The 18,226-nt window shown below is 38.5% G+C and overlaps 4 protein-coding genes across 4 annotated transcripts; 1 reads left to right on the forward strand and 3 right to left on the reverse strand.

Moving 5' to 3' along the window:
- Positions 1 to 1,220: 1,220 nt before the first annotated feature.
- On the forward strand, positions 1,221 to 3,496 carry LOC116019717 (probable inactive receptor kinase At1g27190). Its single transcript, XM_031260020.1, has one exon. It carries the CDS (start codon positions 1,356 to 1,358, stop codon positions 3,171 to 3,173), a length of 1,818 nt encoding a protein of 605 aa, XP_031115880.1. The 5' UTR covers positions 1,221 to 1,355; the 3' UTR covers positions 3,174 to 3,496.
- A 1,272-nt stretch (positions 3,497 to 4,768) lies between these two features.
- LOC116019492 (CLAVATA3/ESR (CLE)-related protein 25-like) lies at positions 4,769 to 6,943 on the reverse strand. The gene is made up of 2 exons (XM_031259715.1): positions 5,468 to 6,943; positions 4,769 to 5,359 (listed from the first exon to the last, which is right to left on the reverse strand). Exons 1-2 carry the CDS (start codon positions 5,737 to 5,739, stop codon positions 5,320 to 5,322), a joined length of 312 nt encoding a protein of 103 aa, XP_031115575.1. The 5' UTR covers positions 5,740 to 6,943; the 3' UTR covers positions 4,769 to 5,319.
- A 1,071-nt stretch (positions 6,944 to 8,014) lies between these two features.
- LOC116019024 (putative rRNA methyltransferase YlbH) lies at positions 8,015 to 11,388 on the reverse strand. The gene is made up of 10 exons (XM_031259090.1): positions 11,069 to 11,388; positions 10,887 to 10,981; positions 10,711 to 10,806; positions 10,158 to 10,262; positions 9,901 to 10,005; positions 9,502 to 9,640; positions 8,997 to 9,112; positions 8,853 to 8,909; positions 8,495 to 8,725; positions 8,015 to 8,405 (listed from the first exon to the last, which is right to left on the reverse strand). Exons 1-9 carry the CDS (start codon positions 11,235 to 11,237, stop codon positions 8,615 to 8,617), a joined length of 993 nt encoding a protein of 330 aa, XP_031114950.1. The 5' UTR covers positions 11,238 to 11,388; the 3' UTR covers positions 8,015 to 8,405; positions 8,495 to 8,614.
- Positions 11,389 to 13,875: 2,487 nt separating this feature from the next.
- LOC116019351 (serine/threonine-protein kinase D6PKL2) lies at positions 13,876 to 16,800 on the reverse strand. Its single transcript, XM_031259524.1, has 2 exons — positions 15,830 to 16,800; positions 13,876 to 14,923 (listed from the first exon to the last, which is right to left on the reverse strand). Exons 1-2 carry the CDS (start codon positions 16,462 to 16,464, stop codon positions 14,044 to 14,046), a joined length of 1,515 nt encoding a protein of 504 aa, XP_031115384.1. The 5' UTR covers positions 16,465 to 16,800; the 3' UTR covers positions 13,876 to 14,043.
- Between the last annotated feature and the right edge of the window lie 1,426 nt (positions 16,801 to 18,226).

The following is an 18,226-nucleotide window of genomic DNA, read 5'->3' on the forward strand; positions in this document are numbered from 1 at the left end:
TACATGCAAAATGACTTTCTCAAAAATTTGATTGAAAAAACTAATTTGATTAGCATTTTGAAATTTTGCATTTTTTGAGCAATAAGTTACTGGCTGGCCATCATTACAGACTTGGTATATATAGATATATCTTAGTAAAAAGGAAAAAATACAGGCACAAAAGAGAAAAAAATGATAAGATATGAATGAATACAAAAGAACCAACATCATGACATCTTATTTTATTTGTTTGGTTCCGTATATAAAATTTATATATTTAAAACTACATTAAAAGTGATATTGAACACAAAAAATCAAACTTAAAAATAATTAAAACATACTAAAGAAAATAAGCAAATAAGAATGATTCGTTTAACTAATGAATAGCAAATAAGACATGTAAAATGTGACGTAAGGGGTGTATATTGTATAGTCATAATCATATTAGTTGCTTATTAACTTTTTAGTTTCAATTGACGTAAGGGGTGTATATTGTATAGTCATAATCATATTAGTTGCTTATTAACTTTTTAGTTTCAATTGATTAGTTACATGCAACTTAAACTAGTATACCTCATTATGCCATTTGCCGACTAAGACCATAAGGTAATATTTACTCAATGTATACTATTGGGTAGTTACTAGTGGTTTCTTCATTACTCAAAGAAAAAGTTAGTCAAAATATTCAGTTTGATAACCATAATGTTTCAAATTTAACTTCATCTGAAGATGAAAGTTATCTATCGATCTTCATATTTTGAACTAGTCAACTATGATTTATCTTTTTGTGGTAATTTGCCATTTACTTGGCACTTCACCCAAATCCCTCAATTTACAACTTCTTTTGGTTGTAATCACTACACTAGGATGAATCGCACATTAAAAAAATTATATTACAATCATATCTCACTCAATCGACTACTTATTTATGGGCTAGTGAATAACATTTTTAACATAAAGAAAACAAATTTACAGCCACTTCTATAATATTCCATGGTCAGAGTATTAGGTATGATTCAAAAAAGTGCGATGTGTAAAAGTATCAATTTTAAACGGTCAAGACTCCATTACCTTTCACAAAGAGTTTGTTGTCATCATCTTAGACACTAAACCAATTTTCAAATCCCACCTAAGACCTAAAAATATCCAGTCAAATATACTGGTAATTCCATTATTGATCAGCTACCTTGTAAATCACAAGAAGACAAAACGGATAATATTAAACAATTGACCCAAAATTACAAAAGAAATGGGAAATAGCTTTCGGTTTTGAAAGTCCATGCCTCTACAGTTCAACGCTGCATACCAAACTTCTCATCTGGATCAGTGGAAGAAGAAGAGCTCTGAAGCTGTAGAAGAACTGAGCAGATTTTAGGATGGTTGGGTTCGGGTTAGGGTTTTCCGGTTTTTTGAAGCTTTCGATTTTTGTGGTGTTGTTCGGAATTGGGGCGGGTGAAGATGACGTCAAGTGTTTGCGAGGCGTGAAGTCGTCGTTTAGGGATCCGGACGGGAATTTAGGGCTGTGGAACTTCGACAACACGACGGCGGGGTTCATCTGCAAGTTCGTCGGCGTGGCGTGCTGGAACGACAACGAGAATCGCGTGATCGGATTGGAGCTCCGGGAGTTGAACCTCGGCGGCGAGGTTCCCGGCGCGTTGCAGGACTGTCACAGCTTGCAGAACCTGGATCTCTCCGGTAATGGACTCTCCGGTACCATACCTTCTGAAATTTGTCGTTGGTTGCCTTATTTAGTAACCCTAGACTTGTCGAGCAACGATTTGACCGGGCCAATTCCACCGGATCTCGGTAATTGCACGTATTTGAATAAGCTGATACTTAATGATAACAAATTGACTGGAAACATTCCGTCTCAGATTGCTAGTTTGGGTAGGCTGAAGACACTTTCTGTAGCGAATAATGATCTTTCCGGTAGGCTTCCGGCGTCTTTTGACGGCTTGGATCCATCCGGGTTTGATTTTGGGGGAACTGATCTTTGCGGCGGGCCGGCTGGGAAATGTGGAGGATTAAGCAAGAAAAACTTGGCTATAATAATTGCAGCTGGTGTTTTTGGGGCTGCTGCATCTATGCTGTTAGGGTTTGGAGCATGGTATTGGTATTTCACAAAGTCTGCCAACAATAGGAGGAAGAAAGGGTATGGAGTTGGGAAGGCGGAATCGGATAGTTGGGTTGGGATATTCAGAGATCATAGGCTTACTCAAGTTGTGTTATTCCAGAAACCGCTCGTGAAGGTTAAGGTGGTGGATTTGTTGGCTGCAACCAACAATTTTAGCACGGAGAACATCATAAACTCGATCAGGACTGGGACGGCCTACAAGGCTATCCTGCGTGATGGTTCTGTGCTGGCAATTAAGCGGCTGAGTAATTGCAAGATGGGGGAGAAGCAGTTTAGGATGGAAATGCATAGGTTAGGGCAGCTCAGGCATCCGAATCTGGTGCCACTTCTGGGGTTCTGTACTGTGGAGGAGGAGAAGCTTTTGGTGTATAAGCACCTATCCAATGGGACTTTGTTTTCGTTGTTGCATGGAAATCTCGATGTGCTGGATTGGCCTACTAGGTTTAGGATTGGCCTAGGTGCGGGCAGGGGGCTTGCCTGGCTTCACCACGGTTGTCAACCGCCAATCCTGCACCAGAATTTCAGTTCTCACGTTATTCTTCTGGACGAGGATTTTGATGCCAGGATAATGGATTTCGGGTTGGTGAGGCTTATGGCACCTCCTGATGCACACGAGACTAGTTTTCTGAAGGGGGATTTAGGTGAATTCGGGTATGTAGCTCCCGAGTACTCGAGCACAATGATTCCCTCAACGAAGGGAGATGCTTACAGCTTCGGAGTTGTCCTTCTAGAGTTGGCTACCGGGCAAAAACCACTCGAAGTCACCACTGCTGAAGAAGGTTTTAAAGGCAACCTGGTGGACTGGGTAAATCAGCACTCTGGATCAGGTCGTATTAAGGATGTCATTGATAAGAGCATATGTGGGAGGGGCCACGATGAGCAGATTGTGCAGTTCCTAAGAATCGCGTGCAATTGTGTTGTCTCTCGCTCCAAGGAAAGGTGGTCGATGTATCAGGCATACGAAGCGTTGAACAAAATGGCTGCACAGCAAGGTATCTCTGAACAATACGACGAATTCCCTCTAATTTTCAACGAACAAGATACTACCAGTCCTATGTAACCAGAAATATATGCACAAGGCATGAAAAATCATTGTGCCTTGCCAAATGTTCCTCTAATCTGGTACGCTTTCTCGTATGCCTCTAGTGTAAGTGTTGTAATGTAATGTCCTTTTTACTATCGGGTTTTGAAAATACGTGTGTTACTATGGCTGTATACCATGATTTAGTTCATAAACCTTCCTTTTGTCAAGTACTTGTTGGATCAAAAGCAACTGATGGTTATTGTTCTATATTGACATTTGTAATTTACACCTCCAATCTTGAATTTTCAGCATTGGAAAAAAACTCCTAACCAGAAGCTGTTGATATATTCATGATTTAATGGCATGTATGTATATACCTTGTATGTATACTGACTAGTGAGTTAAAGGAGGGGTAATGGATCTGTTATTTTCGAGTACCCGACTTTCTTGAACCCTAATATAAGGTAAATTATACCATGGATCAGGGTCTACCTTGCATTGTAGACTTTGGTACAAAAATAACCTTAAGATTCAGTATCTGTAGTTGAAAGTTTCTGTACTTGTAGCTATCATGTTATGTGTTGGCAATTGTCAAGTTAATTGTTTACATACAGAAACTGTTCACTGAATGTACAAAATTTTTGTATTAGAGTTCACAATGCATTATGAACCTTGGTCTATGGTATAACAATTGCTAATATAGGGGGTTTGAACAGTGGATAACCGGGATCATGATGAACTCGGGTAGAATAAAAAATATCTGTCATGAGTTCAGGTAGAGAATACATATGCATTTGTATCCACACAGTCACACACATCAAAATCTACATGAGTCTAGGAACCCAAAATTTGAGGGATTGTGTGGGTGTAGGCATGAACCGACAGACAATGAAGGATAATTCCTTCCATGCGTTTAAACTTTGAATCTCACTACTTTTGACCCGGTCTCACTTTCTCTCTAAGACAGTCTAATCAGACCTAAAAAGGATCCAAGACCCACACTTTATCCAATTGGAATGATTTTTTTGGTCACCTATGTCAATAGTATTAAATGAAATTATGCATATTATTTTTTGTTATACTGTATACCAATTGTTATACCATGGACCATGATTCATTTGCATGGTAAATGCTGATACAAAAATTATGTACCTTTAGTTAACACATTTTGTATCTACAGTTAACAATTTTTGTACATGTAAACAAATAACTTGATAATTGCTGACACATAATATGATAGTTATGTATACAAAAATTGTTACAGGTACAAAATTTAAAAGTTATTTTTGGATTGGTCCATGGTATAATTTGCAACCTTGATGTCAATAAGGCTATCCAATCAAAGCTCACGTTCAATATTTCAATGTTGGTTTCCTTAGCGTATGTTCTCATGTCTTGTGACATCCTAAAATTTTCATTCATTTAGGAAGGTTTACAATGTTGGCTGACACAAGTCTTTTGCACCAAGTACAATCATGTATATTTTAAAAATTATATCAAGTAATATCATCTTTTTTCTCTACAATAACTCCAAAATTATGCAATATAAAAAGCACCGGTGCCAATCGAGTTGATAACAAAGGATTTAAAAAAAAATGGTGAGCACAAATCAAGGCAAAGAAGAAAAAATGTTGGGGAAAGAACAGCTTTAAGACTAAACCCGTGCTACTGCTTTATCTGGGAAACACAAGCCATTTGGTGCAAAAAGAGGCAATCAAATCGTTAAAAGCAAAGGCAATGCTCCTTTAATTCACACACGGTTAGATTTCTTGGGAAGCACTCCACTTTTTTTCACTGTAATTCTCTCATTTTCTTTTCTTTTCTTTTTCTTCTGCAATGCAAATAAAATTAAATCCAATCCATAAATCTTAAAAAGTGCAGACAAACACATACCTATGACTATCATATGACTCCCCTCAAAAAGCTGTGGCCTTTGTTAACACCCTGCATACAACCACCATTTTTAGCTTCAAGTTGCTGCTTGTAATTTCAGTCTTTGATCTCTACAATCACGCTTCGTTTTCTCAATGTTTTACATTCAGCACAAAACCGACATTGCCAGAACAACAAAAAACGATGGAAACTTAATCTAGGATGTCTTGACAGATTAATGACGTAAACTAATAAAGCATTTGCATATGAACTGCAGTCTCCAGCTGCTTCATGGGAACTGGTTTTGTACTCAGTGTTGAAGAGGCGGTTGTCTGTATTCACCCGCTCTCCTGAAGAACAAATTGTAGAAAACGTCGATAAAAATCCTACTCGATAGATGAATTGTAACGTTCTAATACGTTAAAATAATGAAGAGACTGCAGGCAGAGCGAGAATACCTGTTGTGAATAGGGTCAGGTCCATTTGGTACTCTTCTTTTGCTGACATAGTTGAAATCAGAGGTGTGATGAAGAGAATGTCGTCTCTTGCTTCTTATCAGCTTCCAAATGTCGAAGTTTCTCGGGGGGATCATCGTGGCCTCTACTATGTCAGCTTTTGTTGCCTGGTTGTTGGCCAAAACTCCTACAAACAAAAACCAGAGAAAACTAACAAATAAAACAGCCGCTAACGAAGCCTTCACAGTGCTTGATCCACCACCCCTTCCAGCCATCTCTTTCCCCCCGCTACTCTCTGCTACCGAACTTCAACTCAGCATAAGCTAGGCGTAAAGGCCGGGAGGACAACACCACCATATTTCTGTTAAGACGAATATGTTGCAGGTAGCCAGGTAGGAGCTAACAGATCAAAATTTTCAAACATAAATATGAAGGTGGGTAATAAGCAGTTGTGTCTGTAGAGAACACAAGCAATTCTGTCACTCGGTTTTTAAAGACCAACTATCATAGCCAAGACTTTTATACATGGGATGGCAACAGTTTATTCTGTACAACCAAAGAAAAAAAAAGAAACAAAAAGCAAGAAGAGGGAAAAACAATTAAAATTAGAAAAAGAAAACTATTTAAAAACAAAGTTAGTTGTCCCATACTGCTTTAGGTTGATTGGTTTCATTGGGAACTATTCCTTTACTTTGGTGTGTGCATTTTCATGCAACAGCCAATGGGACACTCCCCTTTATTTTTCAGGCACAGTTCGTTTTAAAGGGAAAGAGAAGCTTTGGTGTCTCACTTTATTTCCACCCTTCTTGTTGGAATGTCCCACTTGGAAAATGACATTGGATTTTCCATTTCCTTTCATCCAGTATTTTATACTAATCCCTGTTTCATCATTCATCGTTCTTTGGCTAGTTTATGAACAGCAGAAGACAAAAGGGAAGAAAAACACAATACCCTGACAAAGTATGACAGATGTAGTGTGTCTGTCTGATTAGCTGGGCTCCTCTTTCCCATTTCCACCACTATCACTGACAATATTTCATCCTAAACGACGAAGGGACAAAGTAACATACACACTGCAGTCTCTGCAATACGCAAATAGACATCCTCAGTCCTTAAAAAAATTAAGTTAATAGCAGCTAAAGTCTCTCGAGTAATATGGATTTGTCCTCTATTGGCAATCCCGTCTAAATTGGGGTTATACCTGGCGCCTACTTTTCCTGGTATCGGTTAAACAACTCCAAATCAATGTGAAAGGTTACTATTCTCAAACAAACAAACTCACCTTCACTCTGCCTGTCTAATTAGTTTATCTACCACCACAGTATCCCAAAATGCAAGAAAATGACGGTAACACTCAGGGAAGATAGACAAGATGTCATGCCTAATTGAGCATATTATTAGAGTCACTTTTCTAGCAGTAACAGGGAATATATCGTCAGGGAACGCTCTCGAAAATGTTGAAAACTAAATAGTATATAAGTTAAAGGCGGAACCTGAAAAAGATATACAAGTTCACCAAACAGTAAGTACTAAGTAGGTGTTTTTCATCGAGGCCTACCAGTGTGCAGTCCTTTGCGAATCTACAAGATAGTGTATGAAGTAGTTATTGAATTGCATATGTTAAAACATACCAGTGAATGATCAAAGACAGCAAGAAACCGGGAACATAAAGTAAGGATGTAGAAGTGAGAAAGAATGAAAGCACCTATCATCCAAACCGTCCTTCATGGGGATACACTGAAAAAGTGGAAAGCAAAGTACATTGTAGTAAATATTATTTATGGTTTTAACTTATCACCATCAAATCACCCCAAGTATAACTGTAACACCACCAATATCAAACTAGCAACAATTCACCACGCAATAATCATGGCTCATTGGATAAACAACCCCTCTTAATCCATTTTTTGTTGAAAGAAAAAGGTAGAGGCTTGTTTAGATGAAACTCAAGGTGCCAAATAACACTGTCCACTATCTATGTTTAAAAAAAAAGATACATCTTTTTCACTTAGATTCACAGAATTGTTCGTCGATCCTGAGATGGCCTCTAAGACTTCAAATTAGCTAGCAACATGCTTAGTATTATTTATCACAAGAACTGATAGACAATCAGCTCAACAAATACTTGGTCCAAGCAGCATCCATAAAAGGAGCTGTTTGCAGGGTCACCCAATGCCCTCTTTTTCTCCATTTCACAGCCCCCTCTCAAGATTCAAGAAAACAAAAAACCAAGACCAACCAAATCTCCACCCTCCCCACCCACCCCCTACCCCCACCCCCCACCCCCCTCCCCAAAAAAAATGATGGGTGTCCAATTGTCCATGGGATCCTCGATTTAATATTGGTATTTCACACTTTGTCATAAAGTTAACATTATAGGAATTGACAAAACAAAAAGAAGGAAAAAGGAGACTAAACACAGCTATGGAAATATGTAAATATGCAGATTTGGGTTAAGAGTGTCCTGAAAGGTCAGTGTTTTGGCATTATCAAGTATTCTGCTCAATTCAACTTAATTTGTTATCTGAATCCAGAGTGAGAAGACAGTAATCATAAAAACCGACAAGTACTAAATGCTGTTCAGCACAAAACACCATTTACAGGAATAGTTCTAATATACATAATTAAAGCAAGGGCCAATGAAACTCTCTTGGAACCCAAAATGCATTGCAGCATCCTACTAAAAACAGATAAATCCCTTATAGTGAGTGTCACTGAACATCAGCACACTGTAAAAGTGATGGTAATTTGATTAATAACTTACAGAATTGAAGAAAGTGTTTTATATAGGTACAGATCAGCTACTAAACTAAAATTTTCAGTAGAAACTAACAATGTTGCTTTCTCACAAATGGCTCAGAATGTTATGCCTAGGCAACCGGTAGATCCTCATACTCATCAAAAAGCTAGGATAGTAAAAAGTGCGAAAGAAGTAATTGACCTGCAATATATAAGAGCATTCATCATATGCCAATGCACAAAAAATGAAACCACAGAAGTAGACAGAGTATATGAACAACAGAAAACTACCATGCCAATATAGCCATGTTTGACGGCAATACAGGTCGCACCCCTTTTAAGTCTAGTATGAGATGCACATGGCTTCCACAAAAGAAAATTGCACATTGCCATATCCACTTTCTACTTGTATCAGACTGTGTCTACTTTGGCCATAGGAGTCTTTCCTCGATTTCGTCTTTTTTGTGCCCACTTTGGTCCATATATGGCTAGATGTGTTCGACCAAACCGTCGATCAGATATCTGTAGATTTTAGGCCACCAAAGATAAATAAATTAAGTAAAAATAAACATTTAAGACAGTCCTGTTACCCTGGACTCAACTAGCTTTTGATGGTACACATGAAAAAGAAAATGGCCATAGGCATTACCTTCAGAAGGCCGCCACATGAATCTGGCATGTCAGTTCTTAAAGGGTACTCTACTACCTATAACACACCAAAATGCCATAACAACAGAAGAAACAACTGCTGGAAAAGGAAAATATCAATTACAAAGTACAAAAACTGACTCACTATGAAGGTATCCTCCCCCACAACTGAGGATTTTGAAACTTGATTCATCAATACGCCATAATCTACTTCCATGTATGGAGGCGTGACACTAATATAGTCAAAAGCCCCATATTTGCCTGCAAAACGAAATCTCAAATCTGTCAGATTTGTAAAATGTGAGGCAAAAAAACAGCATTGTCAGTTTTTTTTAGACATTTCAAACTTGAAACACAATCTATTCCTGCATCCAAAAGAACAACATACATATATTGTTTCCTCATATTGAGAAATTATGGGTGGAAAGAGGTTTAATTTTGTCTACGGGCTAGATGAGCAGAGGTAACTTCAAGCCTTCAATCAGTAATCTCTCTATCTCACCTTTACTAGTAGAAATAAATTTTAACCGAAATTGTTAACTGCAACCAATTGAGGCTTTACATGTTCCTTTTATTGTAGTAATTTTCAGACTTATCCTTTTTAATTTTTTTAGGGGGCAGGGGAAGGAGGACAAGAGGAACTGACATACCAACAAAATGTTCTGCTTGCTCCAAAAAGTTTTCAACACGGACAGTATGTATAACTGAAGCATCAAGGAAACCAGTCCATTCTAAGTTTGGGCGCAGAATATCTGAGACTACCCAAGGATCCATCTCAACAAAATGCACCTGCAAGTTTTCAAGATCAGAAAATAAAAAGCCAAAAAACAAAGGCAATTAAGATGAAAAGTAATATGAAGATAGAGTTCAAAATGATATAGCAAAAGTAAATGCCAAGATTGCATCATAATCAGGTTTGACATCCCAAGGAAGCTAGTCATTCTTAGCCAGTAATAAATACTTAGTTACTCCAATCACAAAGATGGCAAGTCGAATGCAGATATATCATCACTCAAATTGTCAATACACACATCAATCATAGGACAAACCTCTGAACAGCCTCTGCTGATAGCTTCAATACCAACAGATCCTGTACCGCTATACAAGTCTAACCACCGACCAGGCCTCAAAGATGCAGGGCAACCACCAGCCACCTAAACATTTGAGAACAATTTCACAGATACAAGTGGAGGCATCAAGATAGATTCATATCATGATTGTCTCATCCAAATTGCAGAAAAATATCTGGTAGAACTTTGCCACATATCAAGCTGAATGAAATCAAACAAAAGATAGTATGGTGGACCTGCAAAATGCCAAATGCTGCACCTTTAACAACTTCCATCATGGGACGTACATCCATGCCCTTGGGTGAGAGCAACTTCTTCCGTCGAGCCGTCCCTGCCAAGACCTACATGACCAAAAGTATTAGGCGCCAGGACTAAATTAGATCTGATTCCACAGATACAGTTGAAAACAAAACCTTGTTTAGCAATCAATTAAAAGCTAACTTTATGTGTTCCATCCTCCAATCCCAAAACTTCCTTTCCAGATAATGAGCTTGCCATTGATTTATTTAATCATATATGCCTTTATATCACCCTTACAATATGCATGATTTTTAAAATCCAGGACACATAAGAAAATGATTAGCATTCACAATTCACAGTAACATCTAGTAATAAAATACAGTTAGACCAGATGAATAAGTCACCTAAATGACTACTCCTAACTGAAACCAGAAAATTGGTTGATAACACAATGTCTTCAATAGTTCTAATAAACTATTATCAGCTATATTTATTTCACCACTGGCCGACAAGGTAGAGAAATGACAAAATAAATAGTTAAATGCAAACCTGAAGCAACCTATGCGTCTCCCGGGGAGGCTTGGTTTCTTCAGGAACAACAGCCTTGCCCCTTCTGTTCTTCGCCTGCTCTTTTCTCCTCTTTGGCTATAATCCCCATCAAAACCCTAATGTTACTCTCAATTACAGAACGAAAGCGAGAGAGTGTGTGAGTGTGAGAGAGAAACCTTTGGAGAAGGCTCGGACATAAACTCGTCTAGATCAAGACCATATTGTTCGAGCAGCTGTCTTTTCGTGTCAAGTGGAAGCTCATTGTTGGATTCTGATAACACCAAATTAAAAAAAAAAAATTACAATTAAAATTGAATAGATAGAGAAATCTGCAACGGGGCGAGATCGAACAACATACTGTAAGATAAGGTTATAACGAATGGGCGGCGGGGATAAGTGCTTCTGGGAAGATAGCCGATTGAAGCCGGATTGGAGAGACGCGAAACCGGATCGTTAATGGCGGGGCGGTTTCGGGTGCGCAGGGTAGAAAGAACCGCAGAAATGCTATGAGTTGATGAAACCGCCATTACTGGCGCCCAAAGCTACTTCCAAGCTACAGATAGCACAGGCGGAGCAAGAAGGTTTTCGCGCCGGAATGGTGGATGATTTTCAACCTTCTATTAGCTTGGTAATTTCCTCTTTACGTTAGTTATCCTTTCATGTTAATTACTGAGACCTAATTTCACAATTTTCTGGATAAAATGGGCACAAGTATGTGAATAGCGAATGAAAATGACATGAGCTATTGAGATATTTTTCTCTTTATCCAGATTCCGTTATTTATCTATTAACACCTAAATGGTATAGAATTGATATTTGCTGTAATAAAATTGGGTCAAGTCACAGCATATTAACAAAGTGAAATTGAATTCAATTAATTAGTTAGTCTAACTCGTTACCATATAAATTCATATATTCTTTTTTTTTTAACGTGGGACTCTTAACGGTATTATGTAAAGTTAAAAACCGCTTGTAATCACTATCTGAAGGAGTAAACTTCACCGGTTCAAACAAAGAAGCAGTATTATATAAAGTTTGAAAAAAAATTTTAACTGACAAAAGCAACTTGTAATCACTATCTGAAGGAGTACATTGAGTAAATTTCACCGGCTCAAACAAAAAATGTTAATATGCTGCTTCCACTGAAAATCAAGAACTTAAAACCATGTAATTACAAAGGAGTTAATATCCAAAATTGTCCTTGACTATAGTGGTTTTTCTCAATTTTATCCTAAATGACTTTGGTGGTGGTCCCAAACTTTAGTGTTATCACTCAAAACCGTCCTCCGTTAGTTAAACTGTTAAACTGGTGTTAAGTATAGGGGCAAAATAGCCAATTCAACTTTAAGCTTCCTTTGACCGGCCTCTTGGTCTCTTTCCTCCCCTAGATCCTTAATTCACCATTTCACCTCATCTCGCAGCCACCAGACCCCCTCTGCTGACTGCCCTACGCCCTGCGGGCTTCGCTCCTCCGTCTCGCACTCTTGTCTCTCGCAGCCACCGCCAGTCCGCCGTCTTCTCCGAGTGGTGAGTGTCCAACGCGGCCTTGTTGGTTCCCAGAAGGAGTGAGCTTCACCCTTGGATCTACGAGAACTGATGATATTTCCGCGCAACCTCTGCCGCCGTCCGCTAAGGACTCTAAGCAAACAGCACAGAGAAACGACACCGTCGCAGAAGGTAGTTCTCCGGAGAGTTTATCTTCAAAGCCATTACTAAAAGCCTTGGTAGACTATGCTAGACTCGCCGATTCCCAGCCAGAGAATGCCGTAAAATCACTTATGAATCAGAGACTTTGTTTCCCAGCTCGGAGACCCGACGGAGCGAGACGCGTACTATTTCTCCGAAGCTCTTTACAATGGCCTCTCAAACTCGCCGGAAAAGCGACCGACGAACTTCGAAGCAAGCTCCAAATTCGCTCATCTCACTGCAAACCAAGCAATTCTCGAAGCTACTGAGAAAGCGTCGTCGAAGATTCATATAATCGATCTGGAGAGGGTGAAGGTCGAAAGCATGTTAGTTGGTTGGAGAAAATTGCCACCGCCACACCTCACTCGTTGGAGCCTCACCAAAGCTGCTAGATCGAGAGAAGACCGTGGAGTAAAGGAGATGGAGAGAAGACTTAGATTTGAAATTACTAAATTATCCTTGCACTTAACACTCTTTTGACAGATTAACTGACGAAGGACAATTTTGAGTGATAACACTCAAGTCTGGGACCACTTTATGAGACCAAAGTCGTTTAGGACAAAATTGAAAAAAACCACTATAATCGAGGACAAATTTGGATATTAACTCAATTACAAAGCCAATAGACGACCAGTTTGGCTGGGTTGCTCTTCACTGCAAGTATTGGAACAATTAACCTAAGAGAACTGCTAACAACTCTATGAAAATAGAGACAGTTTGAGGTTTCACTAACCAAGAAACACGCCAGAACTTGTCCATGGTGGAATGCACTATGCTTCACAAATCTGATTTTCGAATAAAAGGTCAAAATTTCATGAATGGAAAATGTTTTGAATATAGTCCATCATGAATTATGTAAATGTACTTTACAAAGGCTGCCTTTCCTGCAGTGATTCCCTTGCTTTATTAGCCTTAAAGAAATGCCCAAAAAAAAATTCTCACTATACTGTCTATACTATGGTCCTTGACAGCTGAGAATGGTGGAGGGAATGTAGGGAGAACACAGAGAACAACATAGTACACACAGGCAACGATGTCGTAACAACCACCTAAGACAGGCCCATTAGTTGTTCAAAGAAAGCACAGTCCTAGAAAAAAGTGTGACAGAACACATACATAAACCACCATATCATTGTCCAACACTTACCATTAAACTTTTTCATCATTTGTCTACATCGTCAAAGATGTTTGCTTTGTAGCTACAGGGGAAAGAAAGACGATGTGGCCCTCCCGATTACAGACAAACAAAAGATCTGTAAAGTGAGTTCTGAAAAGCGATTAAGAGTCACAAGCAGATGTCATATTCTAGGCGTCGGACCACAGAAAACAGCACGTATAATGAAAAAAAAAAAAAAAGAAATAACAAATGTCTGCAGCAGTGTAAATGTTTTCGGTTGAGTAAAAGGAAACTAATTTTAACCTGAGTTTATGTACACGTCGATTTTTACTGAAAAGTAAAAGTAGAGTGAGGAGCCAAAGTTCATAAAAGAATGGAAAGGCTAAGAGCATGATCTTTATTATTGGAAGAAGGAAAAGATTTTTGTAAGGTGAAGTCAATTTTCTTACAGAATACAAAGAAGCTCGGGCAATGGGCATCAGATTGCCTCAATAAACACTACTAACTACAATCATTTCTGTGAAAATCATTCAAAAGAATTCGAAATCTAAATAAGGACCTGATGACCTGGCAGAGTCGGAGGCTTGATTTTCACACGCAGGAGTTGTAGGTGGCGGCTTGAATGTTTGCTTCAAAAACGTAAGATCAACTGGTTTTGGAATCTCGGGTGGGTGAGTACTGCGAATTAGAGCCCAGTTAATGCTCTCGAAGAACGGGTGTTGTTTTATCTCGGTGGCGCCTCTTTTGTATCCTAATCGTTTTTGAGGGTCCTTCACTAGCAGGCCGCGGATCAAATCCTTAGCAGCATAACTAACTGCAGAGCCCTCGGGGAACTTCAAGGGCTGACCAACGATATTAAACAATGTCTCCCGGTTTCCATTTCCTTTGAAGGGTGTCTTCCCATGAAGTAACTCGTACAAGAAGACGCCAAACGTCCACCAATCAACCGAGCTACCGTGTCCATCTCCCCTTATTATTTCAGGGGCGAGGTATTCGTGCGTCCCAACAAAAGACATGGACCTTGCATCAGTCGGTTCTGCAACTAATACAGGCCTTGAATCCAAATTAACAAAAGTTGCACGTTCAGTTTTCGTTTTGGCAGTTTTGGAGGAGAAAATGCGTGGCTTAAAGCAAGCCGGTTGAAAGCACACGGGCTCTACACAAATGGGTAATTTGCAGGCTGGATCAACACACGCTGGCTGGATACAATACGAAGACATCGTGCAAGACGGTTCACTGCTCGAGCTTATAAGAGTGGGATTCACACAAGACCTCAACGATAAGTCAAAATCCGAAAGCATAATATGTCCATCTTCCCTCACCATGACATTTTCGGGCTTTAGGTCCCTGTATACAACTCCCATCACATGGAGATATTCAAGAGCAAGCAGCACCTCTGAGGCGTAAAACCTAACAACCAAAAATCGAAACATACTATTATGCAAATTTTCAACCATCAACGAACAATTTAACCCTGCCGTTCTATTCACAGTCAAACTAATCCACCATCAACTGTTCACAAAAGTAAGTAAAGACAGCAAATTTTGGAAAATAGGAGCTCCAAGTGTTCCACCATCCAAACATTAGGTGAATATTCTATTGCAACAGAAGTTCCCAAGAACCCAATAGAGAAAACATAATCCATCCAAAAAGATAGTTGTTAGCTAGTATTAGCTAGATGATTGTTCTTTTCACATACAGTAAACCAAGAAAATAAAGTTTAAAAAAAAAAGAGCAGCAAAAGGAAAAGAGACAAGAATAAGAAAAAAGGAGGCTCCACAAGCTCCCAAAGTGCTACCTTTCTTATCTAGCCTTTGAAGAAAGGAAGAGCAAACATAATTAAGAACTAAATATTTAAAGCGCCCTTTGGTAAAATAGTTAACTTATTAGTCAATTTTTAGCTTATTTGACCATTATTAGCTGTTTGAATTGGTTAAAAAATCAATATAAGTGTTTGGTTAATCAATTTTTTGTAACTCCAAAATGCTAAAATTCAAAAAGTTGCTCAAAACAACTTTTTCAATTAGCTTTTTTTAAAAGAAATTATACTAAACTGCTAATTTACCAAACACAGTTTCACAATCCGCTAATGTTATCAAGTAGTTATCATCTAACACAATCAGCTAAAAGACGTTTACCAAAAAGGGAAAACATCTTTATGGACATGACACATCATTTGACTGATTGAAGATATAAAAACGAGAATCTCATTCTTAAGCAAAGAGGTAACATTTCCATGAAAAACAAAACAGGTTTCTGAGCATTCAAACACCAGAAACAGGAAAAACATCAAATGAAACATAATCAAAAGCTAACCTTGCAGCTTGCTCCGAGAAATGCTTGCCAGGCTGACGTTGTCTGAGCAAATGCAGATCCCCACCACTGCAGAACTCCATAAGCAAGCAGGAAAACTTCTCTGTTTCAAAATGTGAGTAAAGGGTAGGGAGAAAAGGATGGTCCAATAAGCTAAGAATCTCCCTCTCAGTTTGAGCTCTCATCACCTTCTTCCTAGTGGCTAACATCCCTTTATCCATAACCTTCATTGCAAACAAACACCCTATCCCTCTTAGCTCAGCCAAGTAAACACTCCCAATATCCCCAAACCCCAACTTCTTCAAAAGCCTAAAATGCCCCAAACCCAACTCCCTATCCTTAGCCGACACACATTGTATAGCATCCCACCGAACATCATTAGCCTTGTGAGGTTTCGACAAATAACTACTCCTAAAACTACCCTCATTCGGGTCCCCATTACAGTAACTACCCGAACTAAAGCTACATTTCTCACTTTCACCATTCTCTCCAAATTGGGTATCTTCGCCACTCACAAAAATGGAATCTTTCCCCTCAAAACACCCATCGCTGACCTTACTGCCCACGCTACTCTTCTCAGACACGGTAAACGTGGTGCTAGTGTCACCGTCTCCGCTCTTATTGGGCTCTTTGCTCATGCTATTTTTTTCTGGGTTTGGCAAGAAATTTGGACGAGGCTGAGGCTCTTAGTAGAAGAGTAGGGTTTGGGTTTAAAGCGAGGGAAAAGAAAACAAATGGGTGGCGGTCAAAATGGGATTTTGGCGACGCCGAGGCGGTCAAAGAGCAGCGAGGAAGATGCGGGCGCCAATAGAGCCCGTGAATGGGAATGGGAATGGGGTTTTTGAGGTTTTTTCAAATTTGAAAAATGGAGTTGGGCTGTGTGAGGAGAGGGGTTTTTGGGAGACCCAATGAGAGTGAAAGTAGTGGGTTGGAGTTGGGGTTTGGGTCGTCGCTACCACCGCCACAGTCTCCTAGAAATCTAACAGCTTGCGGACAAAACATACAACAACTGCATGCATATATAGGACGACCCGAGATCGTAGCAATGGGAGAGACAGCACTAACATTTGTGTCCGGGCTGCCCTTATTGGATCTAAATTTTACACACCACTTTTTTTAAACAATTTTATACACCACTTAATTACCCAAACCATTCAAATTTCTTTCATTATTCATTACGAGAAAAGCCTGATAAGATAAATCAGCTTAAATTGTACGGATCAATTCAAATTAAGCTTAAATTGTACGGATCAATTCAAATTAAGAAAAATCAATAGATAACTCATAAAATGAATCAAATTAGAAGTCTCACCCGCAACATTGTGGGACAACCTCTCAAAGTGAGGGGCTCCTTGTGCGCAGTTAGCAAAATTATAGCTTATGTGTTCAATTGAGTTATCATGATTTACATCCTTTCAAATGCTTTGTCGATGCGAAATGTGAGGAGCCCTTGGGGTTAAAGATTCAACATTTGGGGACAATGAATCAAATTTGAAATATTGTGGTTACAAAGTCAACTGTTCAATCATGGTTGGATTCTCCTTAATTCTTTACTTATACTATTTTTAGAGTAACGGTATATTATCTTGACTTCTAATATTTGATCTATAAGAAAGGCCGTAGTTGCTATTGAATGTGCACTCTAAGTATACTTTGTGACTTTAGTTGACAAATGTTTTTTTATTTACGGCAAAATCCACAAGCGCCACCTGAATGTGCGCTATAGGCGAAACCCGCATTGTAAAATAAGCGCCAAATAACTACAATGAAGTAAACCACTATATGTTGCCTATAACTAACCATCTCAAACCAATAAAGTCAACATATTACTCTCCATTTATCATTTTAGTTCTTGATTTCTAATATTGTCTAATACAGAGTAATATACATGACTATTAGATTTATACATATTCACTCTTTTTTAGATGTTGTTGGATCACAATTATACCATTAAGACTTTTGAATTAGATATAACTCATTGGTAATTTGAACCAAGTGAACAATAAATCAAGTTGTTTTCCCTAATCAAATTTGACACACAAATCATCCATTTGGAATTAATAAATTTAATATTATCTATAACATGTAAATCATTGCAACAATATTGTTTATTTTGTTTTGAGTTCAAACAAATATTTAAGATAAAGTAGGTAAGATATCTACCAATACCAAATTTAATAGAGATGGATCATAATGGGAATCGGATCAAATCTTGAAGACTTGAACATTATTGTTCAAACATTTGAATTCGAATTGATTCTTACTTATGTAGTGGATATGCTCATACAGACACCAAATTTCAAACATTAATTAATGTAATTGAACCACAAATTTTTGGTTCATCCTCATAATTTATAAAGCATATAGTATGTCATGTGACATAAGTCAACATGTCATTCA

The sequence above is a fragment of the Ipomoea triloba genome, chromosome 5 (genome assembly GCF_003576645.1).
Source record: "Ipomoea triloba cultivar NCNSP0323 chromosome 5, ASM357664v1".
Taxonomy (NCBI): domain Eukaryota; kingdom Viridiplantae; phylum Streptophyta; class Magnoliopsida; order Solanales; family Convolvulaceae; genus Ipomoea; species Ipomoea triloba.